Source organism: Dreissena polymorpha, chromosome 8, assembly GCF_020536995.1.
Source record: "Dreissena polymorpha isolate Duluth1 chromosome 8, UMN_Dpol_1.0, whole genome shotgun sequence".
NCBI classification, from domain to species: Eukaryota; Metazoa; Mollusca; class Bivalvia; order Myida; family Dreissenidae; genus Dreissena; species Dreissena polymorpha.
Genome location: NC_068362.1, coordinates 14,807,485 through 14,820,403, shown reverse-complemented (window position 1 = coordinate 14,820,403; position 12,919 = coordinate 14,807,485). Strand labels below are relative to the sequence as shown.

Genomic DNA, 12,919 nt, shown 5'->3' with positions numbered 1-12,919 from the left:
ACTAAATATATGTTTAGACTTGTTGCGGTCAAACTTTTCCAAATACATTATTCGTAGACAAATACAGATTCATAGACCCAGATTAAGCAGTTTACAAAATAAAAAATCGTTCATTCATGTGTCTGTGGTAAATATTAATATAACGCGAACTCTTGTATGGCATCCTATTCAATAATGATGCGTCAATGTTCAATAAACATAATTTCTTAAATAATAATTATTTTAATTTAAATCGGGACTTTTTGTTTTTTAACTTTAATATAGCGTGCTAACCGTACTAATGTTAAAATAATTAACAATTAAGATCACTTCTAAATTTGGTTTAACGTATGTCTAATCGATATATTTTGTGGGTGTGTAAATAGTGCATTTAATAACATGTCTTATTACTACGTATATGCTTTTGAATGACCTTTTTGTATATTGCATATTCGTACTGGATATGAGCACGTTTTTATCGCATGATGGTTGGACGATGTTTCACCAACCTGACAGGTGATAAGCGAATGACAAGTGGGGCATTTATCTTGAGATAACACATACACAACTTAGCACACATTAATGTAATACTACGATCGGAAGACCATCAGTCTGAATACGATTTAGAAAACACAATATTTAAGAATGGCAACAGAATCTTTTTCATGCGGATGGATAGATTTTCTTACGCGATGCTTCTACCATCCTTCTCAAAATTTACTGACGGTTCAAGCTTGCTTTGAACACTGCTTATCTGAAGGACGCAGGTAAAATTATTTGTGTTGTGATTTATTCAAACAAACGATACTTATTAACTGAAAAAAAAAGGGAAACATAAGTAAGTACTTTAAGTACACGGTTTGCACTAATAATAAACCGTTGAATTACCTTATTTTGTTTCACGGTTATTTGACTCTGACTCAAACCGAATTGTAATGTTATTTATGCAACATTTTTAAGTTACATAATGTATTATTCTTTGCATGATGATAGAGCACATTTTATAATTTGCAATTATATTAATTGAATACAAGCTAGATGCCGATAGTTTGAGTAGGAATGTGTCAGGAACACACAACTAACTAACTTAGATAAAGTAAACACATATTCATTTTACTTCAAACATATGTTTTCTGTAAAATGCAACCGAAATGAGATAACTAAATGCTATTGCAAAATGAAGAACAACTTTTAGTTTTGAAAATAATATTGTTTTGATTATAAATATTGCATAAGCCTTAAGCTCACCTTAGAGATACGTATTCGTGGTGAACGTTTGCGGTACAGTGATATCTACAATCCATCCGTCCGCCCGTCGGTCCCATCGTGCGTCAACCATCTTTTCATACGAAATCGACTTTTGAACCGCTGAATAGAATTATACGAAATTTAAGAGGAAGTGTTCAAGGTTTGTCTTCTTTAAAAAACATCGATCGGTACAGTTCGTAAATTAATTATGCCACGTGGTTCAAAGAAGGATTACACATATACAAAATCTCTTATCCCAACAGTCTAATATGTTTACATATTAATTTTATACACTGTTACGAAGAAAGTCAAGGATGTTTATATTTGGTATGTAACATCATCTAGAGGTATTTAACAATTTGCTCAAATTATGCTCTTGGGGGTAAACACTTACACCCAAAGGTGTATGTGGATTTGCATTAAATAGCAAATGCCTATTTTATGATCTTTTCTGAAACCGGTAACTCATGTTTTGAGTATTCTGAAGGTAGCATCATCTGCCGGTCTTTTCCAAAGTTTGTTTAAATAATGCCCAGTGTTTTCAACCGTTTTACAAAGACTTATATTTAGGAAAACTTTCAAAATCATTTCAGTACATTTACGTTTAAAGCTGACAATTTTTTTGTGGTCAATTTGGTCGTTTGGACATATAGCAAATTAAATATTTAAAATATTCGCTACACCAGCAACACCGACAGCTTCGAGATTTAGTGTAAAGCATCAGATAGTGGTTCAATTCGCAGTTTGTTAAAAAACCGCCAGCTAAACATGCAACAGTTATCTTATTTTTATTATTTACTTTATTAGCAAAATAACATTAACAGAATTGTCTCTTCTAGAACACTGCCCATGTACGTACGATGTGGTTTATAAATTCAGATAATTGTTCTTTTTCTGTTTTTTTAAAGGTATGCCTACATGATCTAAACGGCCATACCCATGCGGTTGTGTAAATTGTTGTATAAACACTTTCACAACACGAAATGTTAAAATTATTGCATTGTCGTAAAACGTAGACCAAAACAATGAGTCCACTGAATCACAATTTCTCAAGCAATCGTTCAAATTTAACATCAGATCGGAAAAGTAATATATTATAATATAAATATATTTGAAGTTCACATTTCATAAACAATAATTTGCACATTCTACAATTGTGGACAAGTCAACAAGTGAGCATGAAGTTACGCGTGCGCAATTACACTTCTTCTGTATTTCATTTTTTACCATTCCATAAAATACAGCCCTTAAATGGGACAGTTACTCTGTGCAGAAAAAATGATTGTGATACTCAGATGTCGACATTCGTGCACAGTCAAATATTAAACGTTACGCGTGCGCAAATAAGTGTCTTATTTGTTATCTGTTAAGTTCCCAGTGTTTATTGTCAGTTTTGACCATGACCCAATTATTTTCAGATATAAACATGGTCATTGGTCCTGTAAATAAAAAGTCACTTGGTGATTTAAAACTATTAGATGTGTTTACCTTTAAAATCATGATTTTAGTGGAACGGAGACAGCAATTTTAAAACATAAACACACCTAAGATGTAAGGAGAAAAAAACAACATAGAAAAGCAAATACATGGTTAGTTTGTATATCGCTTACACATATACCTTCCATCTGATACTTAAATAAGTCATTTCAACGGTAGTTAAACCCCTATATGCATTATTCACTCAACAGTGTTGTTTATCAAACTGACGCCGTCTGGAAATGGAGTAGAATGTAGCTTTAAAATAGATACATTTAAGCGCTAAAATGCTCATTTAAAATTTAAAATTGTTACTAAAATATAAATGTCAAGCACTGCTACTACATAGCATACATATTCCATCGTATCTTGTTCAGATTTCAAATAATCTTTTTATGTTTCGATATATTTATTTTGCTCTTCTGTGAAGAATGTTCACAAGCAACAATTTCTTCGTAACAGTGTTTAACATTTATTTGGATTGTGACAATAACATCGATAGAAAGCGCTTCACTTAATTTTAGGGGACAAAAGCTTACTTGGCGGCTTGTCCTCAATCGCAGTTTTATATGAAATTCGATGCAGTCTTACGTTATTCATATACAAACAGTGGGAAACCTGTTGATGCATTATATAATATAACATTTTCGACGCAAAGTTTACAACACTACATGTTCTCGTGCCTATTGAAGCAATCCATGTACATTTCAACTAAACGGGTTTTCTACCAACACTTATTTCTAATCGACCACAGAAAATGTCCCAGGGACGATTGTTTACTTGGTGAAAAATGAAAACACCCATATATATTATGAATCTATACAAATAACTTTTGTAAGGAATTCTTATTTGTGAAAATAGGATACCGCATACCCTATACCTATTCCTTTTATTTAATACAACAAATCACTTGTGTGAATTTTAAGTGAAACAGCAAAAGATGTATTTATTGTTTACGTTTAATAAAAACAAATAAATCCATGTTACATGTAATACTTTAGGAGAACTAGAGCAAAGCAGTCTGATTCGAAAGCTAAATGGGACCAGACAGTGGCAAAACAAGGAAAAGAAGCAGCAGCACTGGAACTGATTTTCAACGAAATCAAAATCACCGACGATTTCTTAGAAGCAATGAAGAAATTTGGGTTTCAGATTTGTGAAGTAATTAAAGAATTTATTAATGATGCAGAAATATTGACTGAATTACCCTGCATTTTAGACGCTTACTTACAATTGAATAAGACATTGAACATGACTATTACAAATAATGGATCTGCAAAAGATATGTTCATCGTGTTGAAGAAAGAACAATTCCTGTATAACTCGATTCAGCGTCAGAAACCAGTTTTAACAGGTAAACAATCACGTTTTTTGTTCAAATATATGACACATGTTTATTCATACGAAATACAGTTTGCATAAGCAATATAATTATCGTTTAAATAAACACCGAGGTTAATTTTAAAATAAAGTTATGAAAAAAATACAATGAATATATTTAGAAGCATTTAAACTTGCATATTGTATACATATTATTTGACAAGTTTTCTTCAGATGACCTCATTGCGGCTAAAAATGAGTTAATGATGCTGATTAGCGATAAGTACCAGAGAACCCAATCAAGACAAGAAACAATTAGCAGATTGCAGCCAACACCAGAAAATATACCCAAATTTCAAGGTAAACTTCCACAACTTTTTATGCGCGCAGCAATCGTAAAACAATGTCTTAATCTGTTCAACCAATACCATTTTAAATAGTGTGAATCATTTATAAATTATTTTCTAAACACCTCAAAACATAATTGATGTGGCGGAAGGCTAAACGGGAAATATAAAATTGTTTGATTTTTTTTTAGTATGCTTATTTGTATTTTCTCCGTATAAAAACGCATTCATACATCGTCTACTAAATGTTATAATTCATATAACTGTCATTTTAAACGTTTTTTTTCCATTTTTGTTTTTATTTTGGTGAATAACATACACAATTAAAATATGAAGAAAACCTTATTTGGTAAAACAATACTGTGTTTTTCAAATTTTCTTATGAGACATGAGCGAGCACATGTTGTTTTCTGAATGTTAAAATTAATGTAACTGACATTTTGTAAAATTTCAAGAGAAATTAAAAAAAAAGTTTTATTAAAACAATAAAAATTGTCCAGTATTCCAATTTTCTTATAGTATAACAATACATTTGAAAAATAAAACAAAACTCCAAATTGAGATGGTTTTGTTCAAACAATTTGTAATTAAGAAAGGAGCAGTATCCACAATTTCAACGCTGAAATATTTTGAATGCCCATCGGAAGTGCTCTTAATGTATTTCGGAAAATATTAACTCCTGAAAAATGTACAAAATGTCAGTTACACTAGTTATTACATTCAGTAGACGACATTTTACATTCAGAGTTTTTTAATACAGGTACTGGATGGGTACATGCATATAGTTGTATATATTAATAAATAATAAATATACAATTTAAAGAGTAAAAGAATTATAAGAACTATAACAACAAAACAAGGATATTATACAGTTTTAGTTGTAAGTATGTATATGTTTTACAATTAAAATATTACACGCAAGTATCTTAATTGCAGCATTGCATAGGGTAACATATATTCATAATGCATATTTACAATATACTTTAGTGATACACAAAATCTATATTACATGTTATGAGTTATGCCAATTACTGAAATTTCTATAATAGTTTGACAAAGGTCCGGTCGCTTAATTCTTCATCAGTTTTATTTGTTGTTTTATATATTTTTAAAGTTAGTTTCATAGTATTTACAAGTCCAAACGTTGATGGGATTCGGCTTTTCCTCTGACAATCGAAAATATACATTTTGATTTCTAAGCAGACGATATTTAAATAATACATTTTAAGGGTCGTCATTCCAAATATTAGATCCTGGAATGTAATCTGAATGGGTTAGCTTTGTCATCTTCCTAGAATAATCTCAGCAACAAGTTTAACAATTTCGTTGGAGTATGGGCAGTGCAACAATAGTCGCATAACATTTTACTTCATAATGACAAAATGAACATGTTTATTGGCAACTTTTTTTTAAATTTTGAACCATAAGTTACTAACGGTGTTACTAATATTCTCCAATCAATATTAAAAACAATTTATTGCATATTAAACGACAGGCTGGAATGTCACTGTCTCGGATTAATATGTTATATATGTTGTTGTTGTTTTTTCTTTAAGGCTGATAACTTTTTGGATGTATTTTGCAAACAAAGGCAATCGAATTGTATTGTTCAAATTAGGTATATATTCACAATTTTCAAAAACTTAACTAAATTTGTTGATTTATCCCTTTTACAACAGGGCATTTATATGTGCTCCCACATATATGTCCAAAGATTCATTTGAAATAAAACCATTTCTTTCTATCATAATATCTCTCATGGATACCCCTTTCATAAAGACTTTTAATATAACAATGAATCTTGTTGATTTAAAAATTTTAATTATAAAATAAGGTCATATCCAGAATAAAATACCAAGAACTGTTTTTATCTAAGTAAAAGGGAACCTAGTGCTTGTTTGTAAGCAATATTTAACAGTGTTAATGTTGGGTTTTCAGATAACGTCCCGGCTTGTTTACTTCTGGAGTTCAAATTATAATTACATGTGTGTTTGTTATGGGAACGAAGTTTATAAGAAAAAAAAAATTTATACTTTTAACAATGAAGTGACTTCATGTATTCAAAATAACCTTACATAATTTAACAGTGAATCCATCAGAACCTGGACGTTTGTCATTTTTGATCTTTTGGAGCGTTTTGGAATCGTCTTCAATATCATGAAACAGCTTCGTTTGATAATATCATTATGCTTAATCATCACAGCTCAGTTTTCTAATTCAATAAAAGGTTTCTACTTGTTTGTATAATGATTTTATTCAAGTAAGCAAATATATCAAAGTATTTTTTTCCAATAGTCTATCCATTTATGTCTTGAACAAATAAGAGACCGTTATATACTATTCATTTTTGTAAGTGAGGACATCGGTCTGCATCAATTTAATTTAATGTGTTTTGAGTACGATGAATGTCCTTACTTAATTTAGATTCATTGTTTAGTTTAGATTTATATTATGAGAAGTGTTAACCGTCTCCATGTATATTGGTGGGTGTATCAATTAAGATTTTTTTAATCGTTTATATTAGTATATATTATAATAGAGTGCGGTGGTTTCTTGCATGTTTATTGTTTTAATGGATTTGTTATTTAGATAGTCCAATTTAACATCGTACATACCATTAATATCCCCACAAATTATACATTCATCAGTTTAAAAATATGTTATCTTTTTAAAGAAGTCTTTATAGACCCGTATAATGTGCATACGGTTTAAATCTGTGTCATATACGTCAAATCCAATAGTAAGTATTTCCCGAGAGAGTCATTTAAATTGTATTTACCTTGATTTGTAAGTACAAACACCTCTTGAATTTGAATTCCCAAGACTGAGGTTAAATTCTCAGTCCAATCTCAGTCGTGAATATTTTTTAATCAGTACTCATTTAATTTCAGGGTTTTGTGCGAGTTGCCTTATGATGTCTCGACCGATTTGTAAACATTGTAGGAACATCGCAAAAGTATTGCAAAGCTGATCACTTAATTTATAAAAAGTCTTCTTCAAACGACAGCAGACAAACACTGTTTTATTTATTCTTGCATAATGAGAGCTCTGTAAACAGTTAATACCAAAAAATAAAGCAACGTATATATTCATACATTATAAAGAAGTGAAACTCCAGCTGCTGGAGCAGTATTGAATTTTCATTCAAACAATTAATTGGTCCTTTATTTAAGGCAAGTGACTGATTGCCCAAACAATACAAAACAGCACAATACAGCACAATACAAAACCAACATAAACATAAAATATGAATAAAGCTGGGGTCACCGCCTTGGAACGGTCAATGCAAAGCATTGGGGGTTTAAACCTGGTTATAGAGCGCTCAACCTCACACTTGGCCAAGCAAAATTCATAATACATTTAAGTGTAAATAAAATTTAACGTCATAGCATTGTAACTCAAATTAAATAATAATAAAAGGGAATTAAGACGCATTCAATTGAATTACTATTTAATTACTCAATTGCATTGAAGATACAAGAGTAACAGATGCATTACTCGTTCCAGCTGTAGTTAATTGTTGTTTTAAAAATATCTAAAACAATTACACTATACAGTTATCATATCGAATCGTCTGATATATCACTGGGCGTAATATTTAAACTTGCGGATGTGTTACCAAAAAGCATTGATTAAGTTATCATTAACATAATAATACATTGAGAAAATATAAAGACTATCTTTACATGCCAAAGTAGTGACTCGAAACATGAATTTCGAGTAAAACATATGGAGGGTTACCTCTCGTTTGTTCAATAGTATGCTTTTAAGGGTGTGCATTTGTGTCTACCGTGTATATGTATTGATTTTGTATTACTATACATGGTACATTAGCTCTTTCCGGGCCAATGTAAACCATTTACCTGATTCAAACGGCGTATGTAAACAGAAAGGTCATTTGTTGGTCAGTGTTTTGAACAACCGTTATGCTACGGGTTTATTTGCAATATGTATTATTAATAAAGGTTCAATCGACGAATGCTTTCATCACCGTACTCAGTCTTTGAAGATATATTGTACTTCTGCTGAGAAGGGTGGTCTTTGCTGTGACAAATGCTTAACCGAAGAACACAGGTAAATTAATTATTTATTTATAATATTTCACCATGTGTTTAATGTTTATAACAACACTTTGTCGCAAGTAAAATATGAGGGATCCGTTTCAGTTTCATTTGAATATCATAAAGGCAAACATACTTTCTTTCTATTTTAATAATATATTTTTCTATACAAGATGCTATTTTTATATTTTCGTAACATGCATAAATTGCCCGACACAAAAAGCAGTTATTGTTTTTGCTTTCTTTGGTAAAATAATATAATTTTTGCTTAAATACCAAGCAGTGCGCATACGACAAAAACACACAATACAATGCTCAAATATGTTACAACAATTGCACGTATTCCAGTGATGTACACAGTTTACCTGTTATTCTCTCTTAAATTAAATGCTACTTCTGGTAAGAAAAACGAACACGATGTGGATGATAAACTTAAATCATATCAGTGTTAATAATTTAAGAGGAGCAACTATTATCTTGCATAACATCAGGAAGCCAAAAATGGTCGTAACATGATCGATCATTTAACTCCGGATGAGTTTAAATATGCGAAGCTTTATCCGAAGCATAATGAACAGGCTCTTGTTTTCTTGCTGAATACTTTTACCGAACAATAACATTTTGTTCGACAAGCTTAGTTAAGCCGAGTGCATCAGTTTGGTACCTTAATATACCATCGATATGAAATCAATTCCACCATGTTAATGCAATGTCACGTTTTAACATATTATTTTTTTTAAAGGGACTGTCATGAAGATGCGCACGTAATCATTGAAAAAGAAGCCAATAAATTGATTTTGACAATGGATGTGCAATATGAAACGGAACTCATACAAACATTTGCTAAAAAAGTACCAGCAATAGATGAGCTTTGTTCGAAGGAACGGAATACCACGCTAGATTCAATACACACAATGATGACAATTGGTTCAGAAATTGATCGCGTGATTGTAGAATATGAGAGAGACTTTGCAGCTTTGAAAACCCTGCGAGATAAATTAACCCAATGTGCGGAATTTTACAACGACATTGGTACTGAATGGAAGATGTGTACTGGAAAAGATTCAAGCGCTGATTTTATCTGTCTTCAATCGGAAGATTTCTTTCTGAATTGGAGTTTATCGTTTTTACTGACAATAGATGTAACTGAAATGAAACGTAGGTTTAAACATTACTATCGATTTATTGTTCCCAGAATTGTGTGCAAATAATATTCAATACATAAACATTGTGATAAGCATATTTTGCAATATAGACGAAATCAATTAGCACAATAGTTATAGCAAATGTTGATGTGCATATGTAGATGTTCACTTAAAATGTAATAAATCTATTTAGGTGGCTGCTTTACGGCTAGATATGAATGGTGGACATTCGCATACGACCAGTACAAGAGACACCAACAGAAGAAAATTAATCCAAACGACGATGGTTCGAATACGTCTGAAGGTAAACTAATTAAGTTTATAAATGCAATCATCATCTGATGAGATACATTTTACTGATAATAAATGTCCTTAATCAGAGGGGGTAATCACGTGATAGTAAAGATGGCGACGTCCATGCCGAGACAGGTATATTAAGCCGTGCTATACCCTTTATTACTTTCGTTTATTTTTTAAATGACGCTCCAGCCATATCGTTTAAATAGGTAATTAGCCTTAATTTCGTATTTAAATTGGCTTTTTATCTCGACTTTACTCCTCGCAAATTTTCTTAGTTGAGCCCGAATTAGGTCATCCCACTAAGAAATTTCGCACCGAGTAGAGTCGATATTTAGAGCGAATATTACTATGAAATGAACGCTAGTAACTTTCTTGCTAATATGGCTTGAAAGTGAATTAAAAAATAATAATACACGTATGAAAGGGTATAAAACGGCGAAAAATACATGTCTCGGCATTGACGTCGCCATCTTGTTTGTCACGTGATTACCCCCTCTGTTCACATTAAGTAAAACACTATTATGAGTGAAATATAATTCCTCTGGCTTTCCACATTTTCTAAAACAGTGACGCTTTGATTCATATTCAACATGAGGTAATGCATATTATATTTCATCACAAGGTTTGCAAAAATCGAAATAATATAAAATTGATAATGTTGCTCGAAATAAAGATGTGTTTGAAACCGGCGTCCGTTATCAATTTTATATTGACAAGTTAGAAAAACTTAAATGACTTCATGAGTAGTTATAGAAACTTCAAACATCAATTGTTATGTGAAGTTTACCGAATGTCTTGTTGAAAAAAATACCTACTACATTCAATATGACTTTTTAATTGCGGATTACGTGCATGTATATATGATGCAATTACATGTTTTTATCTTACCAATATAGTACATGTTTTGTGCATATGGTTCATGTTATCTGCTCGAAAAACAATTATATGACATTTTCTTCAAATCCATTTGGATTATTTAAAATATTTTGGATGCAAAGACGGAAGATTTTAGACGCGTAGATCGTTCAGATATTTAATATTTAAGCAACAGCACGTAAATCCTTTCATAAAGGAAGTCGAGCAATTAATTTATAAAAGAACTGTCATACTCGACACAAATTGTATCGCGTCATAACTTGACTCGCCGTTATATCACAACAATTTAGTGGTTAAAGCAAAAAGTATTGTGCATTTCAATGTGTGATTTCGTATGTGATTAAGCTTTCATTTTTGAACCGGTATTGTTGTTGTTTTTTAATTTAATTACTTATTGTTATGATTCCTTTTTTAAATGTGTTAAGGTACCATTAAATAGAGGCGCTTGTCCTATGTAAACTACTTCGTTCGCGAAATGCTCAAAAGTAAAAACAATCTTGCTGTAGTTTCAAGCCACCTACCACGATTTTTGTTGTTCAAATATATCAACAATTGATATTGCGATGGGTCAATATGGACGGCACCTAGTCACGCATGTCAGTCTATGTTTGCAATTTCGAATATTGTCTCAACTAAAACATCTGCATCAGCATCAATGTGAGGTCCCATTTGCGGTTTCATTAATTTACTAGTATTCATAGAGTTCAATTATCATAATTTATTGGCCCCAATAATAAAACGACCGAATAAAATAGTCATGCTACTTTTACCACAAACATTGAATTCTAATAATGTTTAGTATGGACACAATTCGTCCGATGTTGTTTCCTCTGTTAAACCAACCAATAAACACACCGATCAGCATATAAATTACAGCTACATTTTACATTATGACAATTTATGTTCTAATGTAATTTATAAAAATGATGTTATTTGACAAACATATATTAATTCAAACATATAAAAATACACACACGCATAGACGTACAAGACCATGCCTAGATACACGTTTACACACCTATATATTTTTAAGGTGACAAACCTTGCGCCAAGCAAGTCAAACCATTACCAGGTAGACCAAGTTATGAGCATTATAAGGAATCTGGGAACACGCAAGAACGAAATGCAGACGAACAAGTACAACAACAAATGCAAATAGAGAAAACGCGCCAGACCGAAGGTAAACTATACACTGCGATGAAAGTATAGTAATATAGTCAAATGTTTATATATAAGAAACATTTTTCGTGGATTATAGCATTATATTTTCATTAATAATAATCATAAACTAATATGAACACATATTGTTTATGGTGCGGAAATAAGAAGATGGTAATGTCACTCTAGATCAACTTCTTAAATGACTGCATCCACATATTCGTCATATTTTGGAAACAAACATATTCCGGAGTGGCTTAAGAAAACTTTCAAAACTAAAGGATGCAAAATGTATTCAGTGAAATGAGTCAATGTTGTTCTCAAACTGGCTAACTATACATATAATTATATATATATAAACATATATATATACATATAAACATAAACAGCACATTCATTATACATACGCATCTGGTAATTGCACCGATACGTTTTGTGGGTACTCTAAATTTATTTGAAAGACTTGTTCACAGGTGATTTTGTATAATAGGATGTACAGTCTTAACTGTTATAGCCTTTAACTTATATAAACACATCTTAAAAGTCGTTCTAACTCGTCAGGGCCCTATCTTAGTATTCATTCGTTATTTCAGAATACACTAGCGGTCAAATCATTCCAGTGTTACGACTCGAGCAACATTCATGCAACTAGTAAAAATAAAGAATATTTTTCACATAATCTATGTTTAAGTATTATTCATGACAAAACACGAATGTGTGTTCCGTTTTTATACGTTTTCAGCCAGCAAGCAGATGCTATATTGCGTTTTTGGGAACTTTGTCTCTATTCTTGAAGAGCTTGAGTTAAGAATTGAAAAAGGAGATATCAAAATGCCTAGATCTAAAATATATTTGGCTGACCAATCTTACAAATCTGTTGAAGATGTAAGTTATTAATAATTGCACGTGTCACTATTGTATGCATATGTATTATTATGGATTAAATACAATTGTAATAAGTACAAATAGTCGCGCGTATATATATATATATATATTTATCTCTCTCTCT

The 12,919-nt window shown here is 31.3% G+C and overlaps 1 protein-coding gene across 1 annotated transcript; it reads left to right on the top strand.

The window, feature by feature from the left end:
• Positions 1-581: 581 nt before the first annotated feature.
• LOC127841197 (uncharacterized) lies at positions 582-12,795 on the top strand (the record flags this gene model as incomplete). Its single annotated transcript, XM_052369866.1, is given in 8 exon segments — positions 582-746; positions 3,705-4,057; positions 4,258-4,383; positions 8,336-8,444; positions 9,174-9,589; positions 9,770-9,880; positions 11,786-11,932; positions 12,653-12,795. Coding segments are annotated over 8 exon segments (1,527 nt in total), but the record flags the coding sequence as incomplete, so codon positions are not given.
• Positions 12,796-12,919: the final 124 nt, after the last annotated feature.